Consider the following 24,727-nt stretch of genomic DNA (forward strand, 5'->3'; position numbering starts at 1 on the left):
TAAAAAAAAGGCACCTCTTAAAACCCTGATTATACTAGCCCACATCCTGCACTTGAATGAAATGCTGAAAAGTGGTTGGATCATCACAGCAAAATCTATGGTTCGTGCACATTGATATCAGAGGCTCAAGTTTCCAATTATATAAGATTTGCACCCTCAGGCATGGTGTACAAATGTGAGCCCAATTTAGGAAGGCAATTACATTTTCACCCTTGATAGTAAACAAACCTGAATCTAAGTATAGTTCAAGCAGACTGGGCCCATATCCTCCCTGACTCAATGAAGCCAACTTTATCTTTCTTTTTGTTATTTACACAGAGAAACCGCCCCCAAGATTATAGTCGTTGTTGTCCTGACAGCATAAAACTCCATGGGCTTACCCCTTGACCCCAGGGAGTCACGGCGCTTTGACTTGCGCATGGGGTGACACCCATGGGATTTTAACTCAAAGAGATAGGTAAAAAAAGAAATCCAAACAGATCTTAGCTGTTTTGGTCTAGTTTGGTATGCTCATTCTGGTCCAGACGTGTATTTAGGCATGGATTCTAATGCTTGTCAGATCCAGAACCAGATCCATCTCTAGAGACTCAGAATTGGTCAACATAAATATGAACCATTGACAGCCGTACTTGCACTATCAATGGTATCATGACTGGACATGTTGGGAGCATCATAGCCACATGATGATAGCACATTGCATCACAATTCCATCCTCTCTCTCCCTACTTTCCAGCAAGCAACAACAGATAGACATACTGCTATAGTTTGTTTTTTATGAAAGGCAAGCTGGGGTTAGGCAGACCCCTACCAGTTATACAACTATACCATTGGTTTTAAACCTGCACCGTCCCAACACAAGGTGACGTTCACTAGCTTCTCCTACCAGACAAGGAGAGCTCCCGTTGGTAACATACAGATATAGTTGCTCCCTACCATCTAACAAGAGAGGGACATCAACTACCAACTTGAATTTTAGCTGCTCCTACCACACAAGCAGAGCCCCCGTTGGTAACATACTGCTATAGTTGTTCCCTACCATCTAACAAGGGAGGGACATCAACTACGAAATTGATTTTGACTCTGAATGACCTTGACCATGAAGCTGCACTCATGATTCAACTTGAGAGAGTCTTTAGCTAAAACAGAGGAGCACACAGTTTAGGTATGCTGAGAAGACCCCGGCAATCCAATCTGTCATGTCTAGGAACCATAGCGGTACACGTACCTCATTGGTGAGAGAAGAGAGAGAGAGAGAGAGAGAGAGAGAGAGAGAAGTACGGTAGTAATTTCTCAAATTACATCTCCATGGAATCATGGCGCCATGTTAGCATCTTCTGGGACACCTGTACGAACTTATGTTAATGACTGACTTAAGCCGTGATCAATGGGAAAATGGGAAATTATAATCCCTTAGGGAATCCAATTATCTGGCAACTTCAAATCTTCAATTACAATATCCCACTTATTAGACCAAACACTAAGGCGTCATAAGTGATCGAGAGTGGTTGGCTTCTCTTGCCATTGATAATCAACAAGGGTTTCCCTTCCTATTTTAATAAGAGCACACGAGTTGTGACGAATAAATAATGGTCCAAGTTAAGACATTATCATTTCACGGTGCATAATTTTAGTTGTTATTGATGTATTCGAATATGTTGGTATGACAGGATAGATTCGAATATGGCAGAGCTAAGCAACAACCTTTGGATCAATTGGATGGTGGGCACCATAACCAAGAGACGCCACCCTTGCAGCAGCGTGCTTATTGGACGTTGGTTTCTATGGAAATGGAAAGTAAACTCTCTCTCTCTCTCTCTCTCTCTCTCTCTCTCTCTCTCTCCAAAGAGTGACAAATAAGAATTCTTGCATATTGATTTTTTTCTTAATTATTTGAACCAAGAAGGGTCTCGAGTGTTGATGAAATTTAACTGAATCTAGTTCAGTAACACAAATGGCGCAATGATCCATGCATTGATCTTCCGAAAGCTGTTATCTAGTTCAGTAACACAAATGGCGCCTATATGAGCAGTAATACAGCCTTTATTAACCTTAAGAACGGCCTTCCTTTCTCCTGAATCCTGATTATCTTCATGACAGTATGGTTATATGCATGACTAAATTAATGGGCACACGTTTTCCTGCCTCGAAATTCCTCAACCAGTCAGTGTGGCCACATGCTGGTGACCAGGCAGCAACAGTGCCAACTAATCTTTATTCCCATGAACACGCCACCACGCCACTCGTGTGCAATTAAACTAAATTAAAAATATGTATAGATCTAATGCAAGTTGCTCCTATAAAACCTATGAAGGCAAGAGGCATTGGCATTAAGCCTTAGGCCCACGGCAGCTAACAGAGAAGGGACGAAGAGAAAAACTATGGTGGTCTCTTCAGCTTTCAGGCGTTCACTCTCTCTTCCCCCAGCCCAAAACCATGCCAAATCATGCCATGTTCGGTCTTCAAGCCTACCATGCAGGTCTCACCCTGCCCTGACCCAGCTCAGGGACCAAATGCAGAAGATCAATGCATGGATCATTGCTAGCACGGATCCTACTACTCAGAATCTCTTGGCGGGTCTTAGGATGCTCGTGTCCTTGTATGACACAATGGACAACTTTCTTCAGCTGCCACAAACACAGGAGGTGGTGCACCACAATGACAAGTGGGCCAACCTCCTCCTAGATGATCTGCTCAAGTTTCTTGATGCTTTTGGGGTCTTGGGAACAGTCTTGTCAAGCCTTAGGGAGCACCATCTAAGCGCTCTAGTCTCACTAAGAAGAAGGATTCCCAACAATGTGGAAGCTAGTGTAAAATCCTTCACCAACCACAGAAAGAAAGCAAACAAAGAGATGGCCAAGCTCACGAATGTTTTGAAAACCATGATCAAACCATCGACGCTCGTGTTCTCCAGCGACGAGTTGGAGATACTGACCGTTTTTAATAATGTCAGGGCCTTGACAATCGCCGTGGCCTTTTCTATGGTATCAGGGCTCTGTTGGACACCAAGGAGGGTCATTGAGAAATTGGTAGGATTGCCTAGAAGAAAATTGCAGGTTATAAAAGAAATGAACGATGCAGATTGTGCCATGGACTGTGTTTTGAGATCTAGGAGGCGTGACGATGCTGATGAGGTGCCAAGGATGGCTCTTGAGAGTATGGTTGTCTTAGAGGGTTGCCTAAATGGCCTAGAGAGTGGGAATGAGTCCGTCTTTAGGAGTTTGATCAACACAAGGGTGTCCATTCTCAACATTCTAACACAATAATGAGAGATTCTGATTAATTTCCTGTTTTTAATTCAGTTTTTGTTTCTTCGTTGATATCGTTTTTTTTTTCTGTGTACAGTTGATTTTGTAAAAATGCTATATATAAGAGAACATTTTAATTTCAAGACGACATTGGTTTTACATCTATAATGTTCCATTTTCATTACTTCTGTATTTTCTTTTATTTGGAAGATATGAATTTCATAGGTAGCATGGAGAGCTTGAGTTGTTTGGTTAAACGGATTTTAGTCAGACTGGTTTTTGGTTTAGAGGTGAATGACATTTAACTAATATGGAAATTGTTGATATTGATAGTATTTTGTTGGGAATCAGCAAGTGCAAGATTATTAGTTGTGTTAGGGCTGCTAGAATATGAGAACTACCGTGAACTGGGCACTTTCAACAATTTTTTTTTGGCAAATCCAACCATAGATATGTGTTGTACATGGTGAATTTACAAGGAATCAACTGTTAGACTCCTGTATTGTTGAAGAAAAATTACAATTTCTGGATGATTGAATATTTTATAAAAGTTCTGAGCTGTTGATTTTCAAACATTAAAATATCCTGCATATGCATCGTCGTAATCAGATGATTCCCTATAAACCCTAGGTCACATATGTACAGTTAGATTCAAGAGGTTTACTAAAAACACATAAAATTTTTGGTTCACATGATAGTTCTCATATTTCAAGTTCTCATATTTTAGTGGCCCGGTTTTCCATGTATAATTGGTAGGCATCATCAAATACATTGCCATTACCACCCAGGTGGTATCCAGTGGCGTAGCTAGGATTCATGTGAGGGGGGGGGGGGGGGGGGCAAACAGGGGTGTAGCAAAAAAAAAAGATTTGGTGTGATAGTGGGGGGTTGGGGGGCAGCGCCACCCCCCCCCCCTCCCCCCAAATTTTTTTTTGAGATAAAATAAAAAATGGCTACAATTATTAATAAAAATCTATTTCATATGGACAAATCAAACTATTTGCTGCAGTCAGGGCTGGGCTGGGCTAGGACTGGGCTAAAAAAATGGATAAAAATTTATTTCATATGGAATCAGGGCTGGGCTAGGACTGGGCTTTTAAAAAAAAAATTAACTGTTTCGGGAGGCTGGGCTACAGCCCAGTCCTGCCCCCCTCCCCCCAGCTCCGCCTCTCGTGGTATCCCATGTGGTAAGCGGGGTCCTGTGCCAAGCTGAAGGCCCAGGTTTGAATCCCTCTATGACATCTGGTGGGGGTCTGCCTAACCCCAGCTTGCTTTTCAAAAATAATAATAATAATAATAATAATAAATACATTGCCATGAATTGGATTTATTGTGTGGATGCTCTCCCTGGTGATGCTTGTCACTCTGAAGTAGGGGCGGGCAACGGGTCGGGCATTTCGATGGGCCAAGCTGACCTGGCCCATCATGGGCTAAGTTTGGGTCAAGGTTTTAGGCTTGGCTCTGTTAGCTACCAAGCCGAAACCCAGGCTATTATATACATGGGTCAGGTCCGGGTCAGCCCTCAAGCAAGCGGGCCAGCCCGTTGGGCCTGAGCTATTTATTAATTATTAATAATACAAAAAATGTTTAATTAATTACATAGTAACTCGGTAACTATTATTATTTACCTAATTAGTTGCATTACTTTTATGAAAACTAGAAAGATAATTAGTTGGGTACATGAAAACTTGTTAATTATTTATTATTTACCTAATTAGTTGCATTAATTAATTGGGTTTGGGTCGGGTCAAGCTGAGCCTGGCCTGCTTACCATTGGGCCAATGGGTCGGGTCATGCACTGCTCTTCAAACCCAAGCCTAATAAGAATTGAGCAATCACCGGGCTAGGCCACACTTAAAACCCAACAAGCCGAGCTCTAAATGGGTCGGGGCCAGTTCGGCTCGATGCCTTACCCCTACTTTGAAGGCAATATTTTGGCAACAACTTTCCAATATTTCAATCATTTTTCTAATAATTCTGGTTCCGGTAGATAGGGATCAACCAAGGACCCAGTCAAGTTCAATGATTTGGATCATATTGTTAAACGAGTAGCAGGCCCTTTTTTTCTTTTGATGATGAAGAACCCTCATTGGGAACCTAGTCACTTAATGCACCCGCTCCCAGGCGAAGCAGGTTATATGCCCCCCCCCCCCCCCTCCTGGAACAGGCAGGTGTGTGTTCTCGGGTCTGAATGAGCGCCATGTATGTAAGCACGTGGGGCTCATTTCCCCGTGTGTGTCTGCATCACTTAGCATCGAAGTCTGGTGTGTTTGCAAAGACTAAAGTATCATTTCCCATCATTAGCGCCATGAAACGATGTTTCAAGTAATGTACCAAAATCTCCTCCAGCCAGAAAATGGAGGATAACCTTTTCTTTTCGCCCTAAGCAACACCTCTGCTTGAAGAGTTTCAACCTCGAAATATGTCGCCCTCTTCATTCTCGATCACCCTTACACCTCCAGAGGAGCACCCTTTGCATCATCTGCTTCTGTGGGGCTCATTTCTCAGTGTGTCTGCATCACTTAGCATCGAAGTCTGGTGTGTTTGCAAAGACTAAAGTATCATTTCCCGTCATTAGCGCCATGAAACAACGTTTCAAGTAATGTACCAAAATCTCCTCCAACCAGAAAATGGAGGATAACCTTTTGTTTTCTCCCTAAGCAACACCTCTTCTTGAAAAGTCTCAACCTCAAAATATGTTGCCCTCTTCATTCTGGATCACCCTTACACCTCCGGAGGAGCACCCTTTGCATCGTCTGCTTCTGTGGGAGCACCCTTTGCCGTCGTATGTTGCTTAAGCACCTTTTACCGTCGTCTGCTGCCGGATCACCTTTTACCGTCGTCTGTTGTCGAACCACCCTTTGTCGTGCAGCTGAGGATCTATCAGATATTAAATCAATAAGAGCAGATTCAAAAGTATACTCTGCAGCTGGTAGCTCCATGTTCTTCTGCAGAAGTTCTGACAATAACTCTGTATCAGGGGTTAGATCCCATATATCCTTTGCAAACAAACGAGCTCATTCGTAATGGCAGTCCACTGCACTATTCAAATCGATACAGTTTCTCAGATGTTTGTTATGTTCAATATTATTTCAATTGGTGGTTGTACATACTTATTGAAGAGAAATAATTGAAGATCTTTACAAAGAATGGGTTGACCGTGCCAAAGGAAAGGTGATTCAGTTATTTATAATGATCTTCGAGTTATTATTTACCATGCCAATAAAAATAACGATTTATAGTATTAGCATGTTTTGACACGATTCATACGACAAATATCGTAATAATTAACACTAACAAACACATAATATCTATTTACAATGATTCATACTTCAAATAATGTGCAGCGAATTTAATAGAAAACGCCAACTGAGCAATGATTTGAACACACACATTGATGTACATATCGCATAATATACTACAAATCAATACGACAATTAAGCATAATCACTTATTCATATTACAAATTGATACGATAAACGTAAGTACTGTTATGCCTCACAAACCCTAGACAACAGCAATCGTGGTAACTTCATAAATCATAAATACAAATCGCGAAGCCTGATCCATCAGATATTGAATGACACATATTTTGGAAACAAAGTCAAATCGACACAATTTATGAGTTATGATTTATACGTTTAAAGCAACAACGATTTATACATTTAACGCAATAGTGATTTATGATATATAAAGTTACCAAGATTTGTACTCAAGTTTGTTAAATCGTATAACGAGGATTACTGTTGAAGCTCAAACGTTACAACAATATGTACTTATGAAGGGGGTGATTTATACATCGATTTGTAAGTTTGAAGCAGCGATTTATACGTTTAAATTAGAAACGATTTATATGTTTGATGCAATAGCGATTTATAATTATTGATGATAGTGATTCACGTGACCGCTATTTAATTATAGGTACGACGCTTTAAAATGATTTCCATAGAAATCGCTAAAGGAGCAATGATTTGAACACGCAAATGGTCACCTTATGTCCCTACAATTGTTATTCCTTACGCACAGGTATAATTACATACTACAAGTATCTAATCACAAACCCTAAACCCTAAACCTGAAACCCTGAACCCTAATCCCTTATAAACCCTTTTCCCTAAACCCTAAACCCTAACCCTAACCCTAAACCCTAAACACTAACCCTAAACCATAACCCCTAAACCAGAAACCCTGAACCTGAAACCATAAACCCTAAACCCTAAACCCTAAACCCAAAACACTAAACCCTAAACCCTTTTTCCGAAACCCTAAACCCTTTACCCTAAACCCTAAACCCTAAATCATAAATCATAAACCCTAAACCTTAAACCCAAAACCCTAAACACTAAACACTAAACACTAACCCTAAACCATAACCCCTAAACCTGAAACCCTGAACCCTAAACCCTTAATATCTTACTAAACCCTAATGCTAAACCCTAAACCCTTAATAAATTACTAAACCCTTAACCTTAAACCCTAAACCCTTAATAAATTACTAAACCCTTAACCTTAAACCCTAAACCCTAAAACCTAGACCATAACTCCGAACCCCAAAACCCTAAACCTAAAACCCTAAATCCTAAACCCTAAACATCGTGTCGATTTGTTCTTTAGTAAGTCTAAACATTGTGTCGATTTATTTAAAGTTATTTTCTTTCCGCCTTTTATGAATCAGTCATTAGGTAAATCATGATACGACATATCGTTCACGTAGAAAACGCCAGTAAAAAGCAAATCGCGATAGGATATCGTTCACATAGACAAAGCTAGTAAACAAAAATCGCTATAGGACAAATCGTTAACGATTTAGGTTCATTGCTGTAAAGATCTTGATAGAACACTTTTTCTATAAAACAGTGATAACGATTTGCAACTTTAACTTAATGTCTGTTGTTGTACAAATATATGGTGAAATTTCAAAAAATTGGGTTTCAAAATGGGTCTTGATCCGATATTTTGAGAAAATATTGAGTTTGGATCTCGAATTGAGATTGGATCCAGATAAAACCTCTGATAAAATACAAATAATTGATTTTTTTATTTTTAGAAGAATAAGAGATTCAGACTCATAATTTGATTCGGATATCAGATATGGGTTCGAGATTGGGTTAGATAGAGAAATTGAATTTGGATTACAGTGAATCTGAGAAATGAATGAAATTTTGTTCAGAAATTGACCCAATTATTCAGAAGTTGGGGGCCAAGGGCAAAAAGGAAATTTTTGAATTTTTTTAAAAAAAATTGGGGTGTTCACACATTCCACCTGCCTAACTAAGCAATTCATCATAAGATTGAGCTATTGGTCAGGTGTATTGGTCGGCTAACCAAACCAATCCAACTCACATGAGCATACACAATTTGCAATTACAACAAAAATAAGATTTGGATTTACATGTATACATATGTATACTAATAAAACCTTTTTTTTTAATAGGTGAAAAACACTAAAAAATATCTATATAACACAGTGGATTCGAAAATCCACTGTTCCGCCATGGATTTCCATCAAGCGCATGCATGGAAATCCATCTCTACCTGATCCCTCAACCGTTTCACATAGAAGAACCCGTACCTTTGATGAAAAACACTAAGGAAAAAACACAGGGATGCTGATGGCAAGGGACGCCTCAATCAAGCGTTGTCGAAGTGTCTGAAATCAAAATAACAATGAAGATTATTCAGAGAATTAATATAATACTTATGATGAAGACTATTCAAGTGACACAATTAGTGCACACGATACAACTCAGAAGCCATTTTCTGAAGTATCTCTAACATGCCTTTAAACTCATCTAATTGAAGACTACTTCGTTGTTCTCAATCAACTCAACTTTTTCCTTTAGATAACCCTAAACTTGCCAGTTTGTGCACAAGACAAGGTGTCACACACTAGCTGCTTGTGCAAGACACGCAGAGCCCCCTTTGTTTCTCCAAAAAGGGGGATCAGGCAGATCCCCGCCAGATATACAACAATACCATTGGGATTTGAAACAACAATGTCCCAATACAAGGTGTCGAGCACCTACTGCCCCTGCCAGGCTTGCGGAGCCCAGCAGGTGTTCCCTAAACAGGGGGATCAGGCAAGGGCATCGCCCCTGCCTATTGGCCAGAACAAGGGAGAAAAGGCGGCATGGGCCCGCATTCCTGGCAGTCATGTGAGAGGGGCGGCAAGGGCATCGCCCCTGCCCACCGATCAGACAAGCAAAAACAGGGGGTGTCTACCCCTTGTCCGTTGATCGAAAAAGAAAGCAGGGGGTGTCAACCGCACTGTCCGATGATAGGAAAAAGGGCAGGGGCGTCGACCCCCTGTCCGAAGGTTGGGCAAGAAAACAAGGGGTGGCAGCCCCCTGTTCGATGATTGGAAAAAAAAAGAGCAGGGGGCCTGCCCGAAGACTGAAAAAAAGGAGCAAGGGGCGTAGACCCCCTCTGTCTGAGAACCCTAACCCATGCCCTCCTTTTAAAAAAAAAAATTGGGGGGGGAGGGGGGGGGGGGGTACCCAGTTTGGATTCGGGTCCGAACCGGACCCGAACCCAAGAACTTGGGTTTTACGAGTACCCTACACCGTGCAAACCGAACAAAAATACAGTTAACATTGCACCTCTCAAACTCGTATCAAGACGTCTGAACTAGAGTGGTGGTTTTTTCTTATTGTCCAGAAGACAAAAAAAAGGCGTTTCATAGTGCACCTACACTGTTCCAGACTGATGGATCATATCAGACAAAACACACACCTCCTAGGCTCTCTCTCTCTCTCTCTCTCTCTCTCTCTCTCTCTCATGACTGGCTAAAGCAGAAATACACAGGTCATCACGGCCATCGCCACTGATTTCTCCTAAGCCATCGGTGACTTGTCAGCACCACCCAGCAGTAACTCAAAGCACCTCCAGGAGGGTAAAACTCACAGAGATACTATTAATTTACTCCCCCTCTCATCCCCCCTTAAGAATCATTCTGAAGGGACATGAAAAATTTTGTCCCCTCTCGACCACGTCCATCTGACCCATCCAAGTCTACCAAAATCATTGTGAACATCAGCGACAGGGACCCCAGGGATTTTTCTTTTTCCATCAGCAATCACAAAGCCTCATAATGAGAAATTGTAGAAGAAACCGGTAAGATGTGAAACTATACTCCGAGGAAAAATTAAATCAATAAAACTATATCACATATTGGCGAAATCAACCAAGGCCCAGTAATAAATTATACATGACCAGAAAATTGGGATGATTAACTTAATTGCAAGAAGCAAGAAAGGGACTCAGATTCTGTAGCTAACACTAACACAGCAATGATTTGATATAAATGCATTTGTTACACAATGTATCAGCCCGGAAGGGGGAAAAAGGAGCAGGCACATATCACAGGTGTCATGACATGTCCGATCTCTGTTCTGACTCAAGTCGATGGTGAAGGTCACGATAAAGCATCTGAATAAATTCCTGCCATAGTAAATAAAATGGGCATCAAAACAATGCATTTCAAGTAGACCTAAAAAACATATGTATGTTGAGGCAAACCCACGTTGGCAAGTCCCTCGTCACTACACAGCTCATCAATAAGACCTGAATTATCGGTTTCTAGACCAGATAAGTGACCAGCATTGCTAACCATAGATCGGAAAACATCATCAGGTGCACTAAGTGACTCCATCTGCCGGACGATATCCTCCATGTCAATCTGAAAAAAGAGGTATAACCAATGAGATTAAAATTTCCAATCAGGAAAAAAGGTCCTGCAGTAAATTAAGCATAACAAGCTCATCTACACGGTATGATCAACTTGTCAAGATTATCAATATATAGCACCTACACTAATCGATGCCAAATGAAAAAATGCTAGGAATAAAACTTGGTTTTATTACATGTCTCAGTCAATAGAGTATAGACCGAGTCCATAGAGTTCAAGATAACCAATAGAATAATCAGACAAAGAGATAACTTGTTTCACCAATGGACTAAAGTACAAAGCCATCTCTATGAAGGGACAAACTAGCTAAACTGGCAAGTCCATGGACAACCAAACATGATTGGAATAATTATCAAAACTTTAGTTCCAATCCTTACTGTACAAGGACAGGTTTTTCGAAATAAAATGAGTACATTAAAGAGGACAGAACTACAATCTTTTCCCAGAGAAAGAATGATGGATACACGCTAATATTTTGATCCGTAAGTGAACAAGAAATGAACCAAAAAGAAAAAATTGCCCACCCACACATACAAAAGAACAATATTTTAAGCACAAGAGAAGAACTTGCAAGCAACAAGGAAAATGTTACAATGCATAAATCTTTTGCATCATGGGGTAAAACAAAAGCACATGCGTGCATTCACCATATACCAGAAAGGAAATAATTAAAAGATTTTGCATAAGAAGTTAAGATTAACTTCATTCCTTCACAAATGTTCTACCAGAACGCATAAATCCACCACAGCACATTTCAACATTTCCAGGACGCTACTAACGGATCTTGGCAAGTCATAAAAGACTAAACATCCTTTAAAAGAAAAGCATACAATTGTAAATTTGTGATTGATAGAAAATAATACAAAAGCAATAATTACAACCAAAGCTTAACTCGCCCCAGAATGTTTAATTTACATGTATGTGAAAAGACGTCGTATATGTATTTGGGTCCAAATCAGGTCTGGATCCAGACCCGTGTCCGTGTCTTATTATGTTTTAATTTATACAGGGCTGACGCAATTCGTTAATGGAACGTTTGTAATTTCTTTATGTTGTAAAAGGGTATTTTAGTACCCTAAACATTGTGTTAGACAGAACATATAATGAGAATAGTGTATGCAGATTCCTGCATTGAGAATTGAGAATCGTGGGTTTCTACAGCAGCTCCTCTCTCTGGCTGTGTCCTCCATTCTTCTCATATGATACAACTCTGGATGTCATAAATTCTAAATGACCAGAGAGTTCTAGTCTCCCAAGTCAAGAATTGATTTTTCTCTTCTGTTCATTTCTTTAATACTTCCAATCGATCCTCAAGCTCATCATTTCTTTCTTGATCAGATCTGATCAGAGGCAGATCTGATCGCGTCTTCTATTTCTCCTCAATCTCATCGTTTCTTTCTTGATCAGATCTGATAAGAGGTCTGATTGTATTTTATATTTCTCTATCTTCATATTACCCACTGTGATCATATAGAAATCAAACAAGCTGATCAGAGGCAAATCTGATTACGTTTTCCATTTTCTCTATTTTCATATTACTCACCGTGATCTGATCTGAATCAAACCAGATCTGATCAAAAGAGTTAATTATATCTGATTTCATTCCAGGTCTCATCTTCCTTCCTTTTCAATCTTTAAACAACAAAAAAAAATAGAAGGACCGGTTAGTCTAATCAGATCTGGACAATAATCAGATCTGATCTGAACCAATACCAGATCTGTGCTTCTTTTCCTGTCTCAGATCTGTGCTTCCTTCTCTATCGTCCACTGCCCTTCACATAGCCCAATATAGTTTCTTTTACAAAGGAAACTGAATTTCTGTCTACATTCAGCCGCCTGCATGACTACTTGCACTATGTAAAAAGGAAAATATTAAAGTTTGCCCCTGCAAAAAAAAAAGTGGAGAGGTTGCAAAATTTTCTTTGAGACTAAAGGTTTCCTTTTAATATATTGATTTCTTAAGTTATCGCCGAGTTGTGTGCTGGACATATTCTTCTTTTGAAACATGGACTCATTCTCGTACCAGTCTGGTCTTTCTTCAAGCTTTCTCAATCAACTCATGTCTGAAAAGTTGAACAATTCTAATTTTTTGACTTGCAAGTGGTAGATCATTCCTTTCATAAGGAATCAGAATCTTTCTAAACATCTAGATGGATCTATTTCAGTCTCTCTAGAGCTTATATCACGAGAAGAAAAGATCAGTAAAGGAGCATGTACCACCGTGTATGTCAGAAACCCAGAGTATGTAACTTAGATAAAAAGAGACCAGGCGTTAGTTGCTTATAACACTTCTACATTGTCACAAGAGGTGCTAGTGGCAATTCCAGATGACTGTTCAGCTATGCACATGTGTGATAGATTAGTTCAGGGTGTTTCTTAAAAGAGAATTTCAGATGTTGAGAAAGGACTCCATGACTATCATGGAGTACTTGAACAAAATGAAGATCGTTACAGATCAACTAGCATTTGTGAGTTGTGCAGTGAATGATAAAGATAGGGTACAACAAACTTTGAGTGGGTTGGGGCCTGACTACCACACGAATGTTACTTCCTTATTATGTTTACCTGATCTACCCAGATTTGAAGATCTGTGTGCAAAACTATTACAATATGAGATGACCTTGAAAGGGTTCTCTAAATAATCACATGTGCATGCAGGCACACAAGATGTTCTTGCTACATGGGTAGCCTATAGACGAGGACGAGAAAGTTATGATGTTCGGGGAAGGGTAGGACAAGGAAGAAATGGGCAAGGAGGTCGTGGACAATAACCTACGCCCAACACACCACTCAGCTCATAGTGACAAAGGTCAATTCCTACTTGTTTTCTATGTAATAAAAAGGGGCACATCAAGGCTAACTGTTGGTTTAATCCTCAAAATAAAATAAAATCAAAACAGACAAAAGTGAAGAGAGGAATAGATAGTTCAAAAGCTAGTGGAGAAGTAAAGGAGTTGTTGTCAACTTTGGCAGTATTAAATCTCAAACAGAATGATCAAGGTACTTGGTATGTTGACTCTAAGGCAGCAACTCATGTCACTGGTGATGCTGATAAGCTCTTAAATCTTGTTTCTTACGTTGGTAGAAATAGCATAGTCACGGGAGATGGATCTCATCATTCTATTTCTCATATTGGAAACTTTGTTATTCCTATGTCAAAGTCCTATCTCATTCTCTCAAAAGTTATTTATGCTCCTAACATTAAGAAAAACATTGTTTTTGTTTTTAAGTTTGTTGGTGATATCAATGTTTCAATTGAATTTACTCCCTCTTCTGTTCATGTCAAGGACCTTTGCATGACAAGGCTGTAAAACCCGAGATTTTTATTAGAAAATATTTCAAAATTTTCAAGTTGGGCCTAGATCCATATTTCGGATTTAGGACCCATAAAGGGGGTAATTAGGATTAATCGAATTAAACCTCGATTTAATAAACAAATAAATTAAATTTTAAGTTTTTGTTTTTTATATTTATCCGAGGATCCACAGTGGATCCATTTGGATCCACTTGTGGATCCATATTGTTTTGGGGCCGGGTTACGGGTCCCAGGTTCGGACCCAAGCCCCACCCCATATAACAGCCCTTTAAAACAAAAAGGGCAACCCGATAAGGGTTGCCTGATATATTTTAAATAGAAACAGAAAGGGGCAAGAAGGGGGGGTTACGCAGGCGTAACCGAAACCCCACCCATCTCGGCAAGAAGGGGGGGGGGGTCGGCGATAAAAGGGAGGCGGAAGAGGGGGTCTCACCCTCTTCCCTCGTCTCCCTCGTTTCTCTCTTCCCCCGTCTCTTTTTCACTCTCTCTCCCTCGATCTCTGTATCTCTCTCTGTCGAGTTGGGGAGGGGAGGTCTCCGGCGAGCTGTGGCAGCCCACATCCTCCAACGCCAACCTCCAGCAAGCACTCCTCTTCACGATAGCAGCCGTGAGTGGAGCTTTGGCCACCAGCCACCACCGAAGGCCACAACAGCAGTGAGGTGCGCCAGCCACGATTCCAGCCTCCGATCACCGGAAAGATCGCCGGAAAACCAGCGAAAAGGTACGGTTCTTCTTCGAACCTGGGTGAGGAATCGAACAGGGGTTCGATTCCATACGTTGATTTGGGTGTTTTCTTGATAAACCCTAAATACCCAAATCAAATTGATTTGGGGTTTTCTAAATATGCCCTAAATCTTGAAATCGGAAAACAGTGATCGCATATGCTTATGATAACAGTAATAGTATATGCTATGAAAAAAAATGTGTTGTTTCATGTTGCAGGACACTAGTGCATTGGTAGGAGGCGACAGGCCCAGCCGACCCAGTCGGCTGGGTGCTGTGTTAGTAGGGCCCCAGCCGACCCAGTCGGCTGGGAGCTCTACATTTTGTGGGCCGGGCCATAGCAAGCCCAGCCGACCCAGTCGGCTGGGTGCTGGCCTGTGACTCGTATGAAAAAAAAAAGAAAAAGAAAAAGGGGAAAGAAATCACAGCCATAATTTGATTAGTTGTTTATTTATATCTAATCTGTGCAGGAGGTCTTGGAGTTCTAATTGCAAACTCGTGTTCATACATATTACTCTCCTGTTGTTTTTTTTTCTACATATATCAATACGGTGGTGGAAATAGGGCTCTGTCTAAATTGTGGTAACCTTTACTGATCTTCAACCTTATGCTTGAACCTTAAGTTAGTTGATTTGCTCATAAAGAAAATGGGTTTATTTCCAGGTGAAGGGTCTGCACCTTTCTTAAACTGCATATTTTCATAATTGTTTGGGTTCAAGTGCATATTAAAATGCACTGTTTCTTATATTCAAAGTGCGTACCTGATGGAATGTTCAAATGCTGGATTAAATTGCACATTAGCTAGAGATGGCGACTTCATGTTGATACAAAAATGTATCCTGAAGAGCCGTGTTATTCCTCTTACATACTTTATTAGCAGTTAATTTTAATAGTGGCCATTAGCTGTAGGTAAGAGATTATTTCAGTTCATGGTTGACCTGAATAATGTCACATTTAGAGTTGTTATCAGATCTCATCTTATTTTGGTGGTGACTGATAATTGAATCTGGCTGAAGAAGTAACTATTGCCAACATACTATCTGTTTTCTTTATACTGAAATCTTGTGTAGGAAATATCATATTACTCTTAAAATTCCACCGAAGTGTGTTTTAGAATGGATTCTATGTTTAGCTCCATTCTATATTGGACAGTTGTCAGCAAAGAAAGTTAGTTTACCACAATTTCAGGATAGTTTAATTGCTATTTTTGAAAAGACATTTGGTTGGAAAATAAATTGGCTAGAACAAATTCTTAAGTTATATGATACTTGTATTAATAGGGGTTGGTTTATGTTAAATTTTTGGTTTAGGCATGTTGTGCTCTATAGACATAAGTGAGTTTCATCAGTCTGTGATCTGAAAGTTCATGTTGAATTGAATATTGGTCTGAGGATGTGTAATTTGCTGAATTGAAGTAAATTGAACTATTCTAAGGTAGCTCAAGCTGGTTCTTGAGTGTGGTTAAGCTCAAAGCTTGTAAGATGCAGCGTAGGATCATTGCAACATAACTTGTGTATAATATTGCTCATGTTACACTGTTTAGGGAGGAAGGACACATAAAACTGAAATGTTATATGTAATGTATCTTGCCTTGTTGTCCCTAGCTGAACATTATATTTTTTGCTAGAATCCATGTGTTATTTAAAAGCTTGTGTATTGGATGGTATAGAAACACTTGCCATGGAGGTTTATGCTTTCATTTGACCGTTATGATTATGGTACTCATGGGTGTGAGCATGATTCAGTTATTATTAATTCTTCTTGAACCTGTACGCTTGATTATTGTATGAATTGGTACATGTACACTCACACACTTAAAAGAAACCATGAATTTGGTTAAATATGTGACGTAGGTAACACACACATATTGAAAATGCATATGAATGAATTATGACATGCATATGTTTGGGTTTATATTTGCATGAATATGTATGTTGTTTGGCATTTTGGCTTAGTGTTATAAACGAAACACTGTTATGGTTTTATTATGTGATGCACCGATGGCCAAATTGGACCATCATCGGCCTGGAGTGTCGTGGGTTGGTTTTCTTTTATTTATGTTTTTAACAGCATCACTTAAACCACATAAGATGGTTTGACACTTTACTACATTGTTCTATGTGTTTACACGGGCTGGAGTCCCGAATGGGTCCCTGCAAGAGAGGATGCAGGGTTTTCACTTTACTTTTGCATATAGTGTTGCAAACTTAAAGAATGAACTTTAAATAAAAATAAAGAATAAGAACAGTGTAATATACATTCTGGGATATCTCATCTGGAGTATGAGAATCTTGGATATTCGGTCTTGGAGAGACTGTGAGGATACAAAAACTCCGTGTGCGTTGTTGCCCCTGAACCCGATATTGAGGTTCTTCTCCTGGCCACGGTTTTAGGGAGAATCCGCCGCTTTACCCGGGAGTGGTGTGTTAGTCACAGCTGTGAGTTTATGGTACCAAGGAAGTGACACTTGTGGGCGTGGGGTGTCCCTTGTGTCCCCGACATTAGATGTGGAGGTCTAATGTTCCGATGGATGGTGTTGTTTCCTGATATCGGTCGAGGGCTAAGTTGGAACCCAGTAATAAAATACAAATTGTGTGTTAAGCTACCCTGGGAACCTACTTGACCTCGGGGTTTGTACCCGTTTGGTGTATCCGCGGGCCACGGTAATTAAAAAGAGGAACTTAAAGTTGTGTGCATTTAATAGGGCATGCATATGAAAAGATGGAACTTAAATGAAAGATAACAGGAGAAATCATGCATTGCACATAATCATGCATTGTTCTGTTATGCATTAGATCATGTATGTTTGACTCATTCTTGATATCATGACATCATTTGTTGGTAGCATATGACTTACTTTGTGAAATCATGCTGAAAGGTTTAATCATTTAGTTATTGATATATAATACTGTTTATTGTTCTTGACTGGTGAGTAAATGCAATTATTGGTAGTCATGGATATTTAAATGTTGCAAATTTTATATCTGCACTCACTCAAATCACTACATGAAATCTCATCCATGTTTTTTCTCTCACCTGGTTTTTTTAGAAGTAGTTGTGCTCAGAATTTCGGTTCTGACACCCTACTTTGTTGGTTTTTCACAGGAAATGGTGAACAGTGAAGTTGGATATGCGTCTGGGGATGAATGAGTTATACTTGGGCTTGTCAGCTTCAGTAGAGGACATAATGGCTCTTTCTTTTGTCATTCAGTTCTTTTAAATTCTGCAATTGTTACTTTACTTTCAGTTGAAGAAAACCTTGTCTTTGAAATTTTCTTACTCATTAATAAAAGAGTTTTAGTTGGTTGATATTGATGATAATTGCAACTTCGTTTGTGATGGATGGGCTATCCAATGGAAAGTGGAACTGTGAGGACCCCATATCTCTGAGAAGGTTTCCGCAACTCTTAGAAAAAAAAAATATTCCGCATTTTTCAAAGGTGGGAGTTGGGGTCGTTACAGGTTTGGTATCAGAGCCCACCACAAAGACTTGCAATTTTATCATCTTTGGAGTATTAAATTTTTATTTTTGGTATATGAGTCCTGTCCTGAAGCATCGACAAGTGTGACTCGTCCTCCAGAGCAGTCTTCTTCACTGGTATGGTTATTTAATACTTTTACTTTAAGTATGTGAATTTTGTGTGATTGATTGAAATTATAGTTTAATATTCTATTGGTATGAATTTAATAAGTCTTGGTATGATTACGTGAACGCATATTTTTCGTGATCAACCCTAAGGGGGTAGGATCAATAGGAGTCTAATTTGTAGACGGGATGTACGTTGTAGATGCCGCATTATACCCGCAGAGGTGCTTCGTCCTCTACTGTTGCTCCCACGAACTGGCAGGAGGAAAGAGATTTCATGATGGAGGCCATCCATACCTTGACAGAGACTATGACGGCTCAAGCGACGCAGACAGCGCAGGCGCTGCAAGCGACTCAGAACCTTCAGGCGGCACAGACTATGCAGACGGCGCAAGCGGCACAGGCTGCACAGGCAGCTGCCCAGGCAGTTGCCCAGGCAGCGACTCGTGACCCTCCTGTCAATATCGTTCCAAACGCGGGTGGAGTTTCTTTCGAAAAGTTTCTGAAGTTAGACCCACCTTCCTTTTCAGGAGAGGCAAACCCAGAGGCAGCGGAGCACTGGGTTGAGGAGTTGGAACGGGTGTTCGACGTCTTGTTTGTTCCTGAGGACAGAAATACATCTTTTGGCACGTAACGTCTGAAGGGCAATGCCAAGAAGTGGTGGGACACCCTGTGTAACGCCCCAAAATTTCGACTTGTGATTTCGAAAACCTTATCGAAAAACTTTTCAAAGATTTAAAGTTTAATTTTTTAAAAAACAACAGCGGAAGACATTTAGAAAGGAACACAAGTCAACAATCCTGGGTACGTTAGCTGAAAAACCATCATTCACACGTACAACATCTTAAAGGAATTTAAGAAATAAGGCAATCGATTAAAATCTGCAGTTTATTACAAAATGAGCCTTTTATTCCAAAGTTCAATAAATCTAAGAAACAACTCAAAAAAAAAAAGTCCCAGAGCCAAGCCGCCAGCAGAAAGAAAGACAAACCTGCCTATAGGAAAAGAGAGGCAGCAGAGGTGTCCCCCTGCTGGCCGAAAACAGACAAGCGGCGGGGGAACAAGCCCCTGCCTAAACATAGCGTAGCGGCAGGGGGCCAACCCCTGCCGACAGCAATGGATGGCAGGGGGCCTGCCCCTGCCGGAAGCAATGGATGGCAGGGGGCCAGCCCCTGCCGGAAGCAATGGATGGCAGGGGGCCAACCCCTGCCAGAAGCACATGGATGGCAGGGGCCAACCCCTGCCGCCAGCACGAAGTGGCAGGGGCTGAGCCCCTGCCGACAACACAGGTCGGCAAGGGCCACCCCTGCCGACAGCACCAGACGGCAGGGAGCCCAGCCCCTGCCAAAAGCACAGGTCGGCAGGGGTCAACCCCTGCCGACAGCACGATGTGGCAGGGGCTGAGCCCCTGCCGACAACACAGGTCGGCAGAGGCCAACCCCTGCTGACAACACGATGTGGCTGGGGCTGAGCCCCTGCCGACAACGCAGGTCGGCAAGGGGCCACCCTTGCCGACAGCACCAGACGGCAGGGGGCCAGTCCCTGCCGAAAGCCACGAGGTGGCAGCAAAAAGGGGGTGCCGCAGGGGCCACCGGTCCCCTGCCGGCACTCCGGCGAATCGCAGAGGGAGACGGGGACGACAGGGGCCGCGTAGGCCACCTGTCAGGGCCCTGGCGACACAGAGAGGCGGTGGGAGGCCGCGGCAGTGGCTGTGAGCCACCTGCCGGCCTCCCGGCGAGGTGACAGGGAGGGGGTGAGGAGGAGAAGAGGGAGGAGAAGAGAAGAACGGCGTACCTGGGGGGGGGGGGGGGGGGGTTCCCGGCGTCGGCGGCGGGCGCAGCAGGGAAGGAGACCGGCGCGGGGGAGGAAGCTCGAGAGGGGAGGCGTGCCTCCCCTCGCCCTCCAGCACTCCTCATAAAGAGCTCGGGGGGGAAGATGAAAGGGGAAACCTCGGTGGGTTTCCCCAATCAACCCGAAAACGAAGGGGAAGAAGAGGGGGGGGTGCGGCGCTCGGGACCCTGCGTCGGGTTACTTAAAACCCTAAAATAAAAAGGGGCCCGGGTCGGGTCCGGACCCGACCCGGGTCCAAACCGATATTATTTTTTTTTTTTAAATGGGGTTTTACATCCTACCCCTCTTAAAAGAATTTCGTCCGCGAAATATCTATTACCTTGAAGAATCAAAATACAGGTCAGGATATTTTTCCCTAATATCGTTCTCAGGTTCCCAAGTACATTCGTCAATTCCATGATGTTGTCACCGAACCTTTACAAAGGAAATGGTCTTTGATCTAAGCACTTGGTCACGACGGTCGACGATCTCCACTGGTCTTTCTTCGAATGTCAAGTCCCTTCTAATGTCCACATCATCATAATGAATGATATGCGATGGATCGTGAACATACTTCCTCAACATGGATACGTGAAAAACATTATGGATCTGAGCATACTGCGGAGGTAACGCCACGCGATAAGCTGCTTCTCCAATCCGCTCCAGGATTTCGAACGGTCTGACGTATCTAGGACTTAGCTTTCCCTTTTTCCCGAACCGAAATACGCTTTTCGTCGGAGATACCTTAACAAAAACCATCTCCATAACATTATGTCTTCGCAAGAGTTTATACGAAGTCCCAAAAAGGGTTTGGCAGAAGACTGTAAGAATGTTTATTCGTCACCTTCTACTAGATTCGATACAAATGAAGAGACGCCACGAGACATTGTTCTAGTTGTTTACGTTCCTTAAACGGAGGTTTTCGTACTTTATCATAATCAAGTTGTCGTTCGTTACCCTTACTAATTCTAACAGACTCTATGTCCGGAATAGCCTCAACTTATCCCCATAACTCAAGGCCTTACATGGCCAGTTGTCCTATCTTCGCTTAAGTTATCATTCGTAGAATGGCCCTAACTTTCATAGAAGACAAAAAACATAACCTCGCATCAAGATCTTGAATCAACAAGGATCCAACTTTCTAATCTAAAACCAATATATAATCATGCTACAACATAAAGTCAAATTTAAAGATTCATAATTGGCTATATTAAATGCTCTCAGAAGAGCATCCTAACACACCATAATTCTGTACGAAATCAAAATCTACAAGTTCCACGCTGGATCACCTGGTTTAGGAAATGTACGACCTCACAAGGAATTACCGCCCTAGATGGTTTACCTGGTCTTGGACAAATATACTTCCTCACAGGAATTCGCCGTCTTTGCGGCTACCCGATCTTGGACAGTGTACTTCCTCACAGAGATTCACCACTAGTCGGATTACCTGATCTTGATCATACATACCCTCACAGATAATCCTTTGCGAACAAGGTCCTCAACAGGTACCGAAATCAATGATACATGCATTAAAACAAACGACGACTCTCAGAGTCGATAGCCACCAATAATGGGCAAATGTATATATATATATCATCAATATGCATCATCACTTCATCTCATATGGTATTCAATTCATAAAATCACCCATTTCACCAATATGGTTCCAAGAATCATAGTTCACTATTGAACTTAAGCATATATCGCATACTTTCAAAATTTCAGATCACATGCATTTCAATCATATCATACAAAAGCATATTATCCTATGCATTATATCATTGCCACCAGGAGCATTTCATTATCCAAATCTAACCTCAAAGCATGAGTTCTATACAATGTGATCATGTATATAACAAGAATCAACTAAACCTCAAGATACGTAATTTCTACGCAGTTCGAGTTATGCACACCGGATTCAAATCATATATGCATCTAAGACATTCAGATCATTGCATCATCTTCATAAGCATTCACAATTTTTACATCAAATCACATTCGACTATATCAGTGTGAAGCACACGCACAGATCTACAAGACATTTTAGTCCAATATGATATCCATCAATCATGCTATACAGGTATGATATATTCTCACAAACAATCATAATGCAACTCCCTGCAACACCGCTACGTAGGCGTGATGTATCATAAAAACTAAGTGTTTGTAGTCGTGAGGTGTCATTCCTCTAAATAATCTAAACTAATGATTTGTAGGCGTATAAGTCAACCACCTAAAAGTTAATCATTTGTAGGCGTAACAAGTCAACTACTCAAAAACTAATCAGTGGTAGGTGTAACATGTCATTTACCTGCATAAGCATCATAATCATAAGGGTCTGGGTTGGACAAAATTCATACGTAATTTCATTAATAAACTTTTACTTGACAAGATCCGTACTGGAAAATAAAAAGTCTTACTCGAACTTATTAAAGTGTCTATTCGTCAATTCTCTACCTAACCTGTCATGATGAAAATAAACATGGTTCACTACTCTAATTGCTACTAGTGAGGCAGCTTGGGTTGTTGTTGCTGACTTTCCTTCGCGGTTCGCTTCTTCAGATCTGCTTCCTTCTTGCGACAAACTCTGGCGAAATGTCCCATCTTTCCGCAATAGAAACAACCTCCCGTGTCTCGAGGGCATTGTTGTCCCGGATGACCATAATTACACTTCGAGCATTTACGACTAGACGATCGATGTAGCTTGATTCCTTTGCTTTGCTTTTGTTTCTTAGATGGGGATCCTTGCATTCTATCCTCGGCAAGTCGGCATTTGCTAACTTCCTTACCACCAACTGACTTATTGTTCTGAATATCTTTAACTTGCTTTCGTTGCTCCAAGCCTTGTGTGGCCAGCTGCCACCCGTCGTACTTTCGCTTATGGCAGCATTCTTTCCCTGAATGGTCCACCTTACCATAGAAAGAGCAAACAATAGAATTTCGGGAGTACAATAGATTAGGGGTAACTTGATGGTTATCCATCTGTTTATCGCACTGACCCTTGAAGGTGTTCTCGCAAGCCACACTATGACTCAGGTTCTGAACCATAGATTGGAGATGCATAACGGCTCCAGTCAAAACATTTATTGCCTCGCTCATCTCATTATACGACATCTAAATTGCAGCAAAAATTTTAATCAAATTAAGTACAAAACAACAAAATCAATAGTACTTACTGTGCGATGCAGATGTCGGATGGTCAAGAATCACTATTTTCCCTGTCGCTCTGATACCAAGTTGTAACGCCCCAAAAATCAAGGACTTGTAACTTTTTAAAATAGTTTAGAAAGCTTTGAAATCATACAATTATCAGAGTTTAAATAATACTTCAGCGGAAAATGATATTTTTAAAACCACAAGTCAATGGACCTTGAGCGCGTTACAGCGTAAACTTTCCTTTTGTCAACTCCCGCACAACCATTGAAATCAAATGGTTTAGAAACAGAGTTTCAATAATTGAGAATTCATTTGTTGAAACCAAGAAGAAACTTACTAAAACAGTTTTATTAACTCACGGTTTAATAAAAGAAAAAATTTTGAAACACACTTTATACCAAATTTACCAACATGTCCTCAGGAGCGAAACGTCAGGGAAAGAGCTCTATCTTGACCTCATCACGCCATCGTGCCATCGCAGACTGTATTACAAATCCATTACCTGCCCATAAAATGGGTCAGTTTCACTAAAAACTGGTAGGTGCACAGACAGGACAATATTGAACATAATTAAGCAGAATAATTTAATATGTCAAATAGACAGGCAATTATATAGCAATTTAATTTCAACAGATTCACAGAGCAACTATCATGAGCACAATGCTAAAATTATTACAAGCATTTTACTAGCACAAGTAGGCTAACTATTACAAGCAAAGCACTGCACAAGAAAGTTAACTAGCAAAACACAATGCTTCATCAACCACACACCCAATTCCATAAGTATTGAACATGTTGTACCCTATAACTTTCATACGTGCATAACTGAACACATTGTGTGATCGGATTTAAATTATGTTTCGATATTAACTGGCCAAGCGGGTACGCACAAGGCACGACTCTAGAAACAGCCTAGACTGATCCGGGGGTTTATTATGCTATGTATTTTATGATAACCCGGATAGCTGACTGAGTCCGCGCCTAAGGGGACGGTCGGTGACCAAGAGAGAAATCCCCAAAGCAGCATAAACAATGGATGCATCCCAAACATGGAGAGCTACCACCTAGGATAATTATGGTAGTCTCATTCCCCTAACTCCGATGACTGGGGAAGCCGAGTCTTTTGCTCGTAACTGCCATTAATGGCCTGTCCATCGAAGTTTTGTACCTTCCTGTCCTCTCTC

At 41.1% G+C, this 24,727-nt stretch overlaps 1 protein-coding gene and 1 long non-coding RNA gene across 2 annotated transcripts in view; one reads left to right on the forward strand and one right to left on the reverse strand.

The window, feature by feature from the left end:
- The first annotated feature begins 2,378 nt into the window (after window positions 1-2,378).
- LOC149835963 (uncharacterized) lies at window positions 2,379-3,309 on the forward strand. The gene has a single exon (XM_090009682.1). It carries the CDS (start codon window positions 2,379-2,381, stop codon window positions 3,261-3,263), a length of 885 nt encoding a protein of 294 aa, XP_089865808.1. The 3' UTR covers window positions 3,264-3,309.
- A 7,498-nt stretch (window positions 3,310-10,807) lies between these two features.
- The window catches only part of LOC149835964 (uncharacterized), a 40,558-nt gene continuing 26,638 nt past the window's right edge, over window positions 10,808-24,727 (reverse strand). The window contains exon 4 of the long non-coding RNA XR_016432670.1: window positions 10,808-10,923. This is a non-coding gene — a long non-coding RNA (uncharacterized LOC149835964). The remainder of the gene's footprint in view (window positions 10,924-24,727) is intronic.

Source organism: Nuphar pumila, chromosome 6 (genome assembly GCF_984573655.1).
Source record: "Nuphar pumila chromosome 6, dmNupPumi1.hap1.1, whole genome shotgun sequence".
NCBI lineage: Eukaryota > Viridiplantae > Streptophyta > Magnoliopsida > Nymphaeales > Nymphaeaceae > Nuphar > Nuphar pumila.

Coding starts and splice junctions, on each gene's coding strand:
- LOC149835963 (XM_090009682.1), top strand. CDS start 2,379: ATGGTGGTCTCTTCAGCTTTCAGGCGTTCACTCTCTCTTCCCCCAGCC.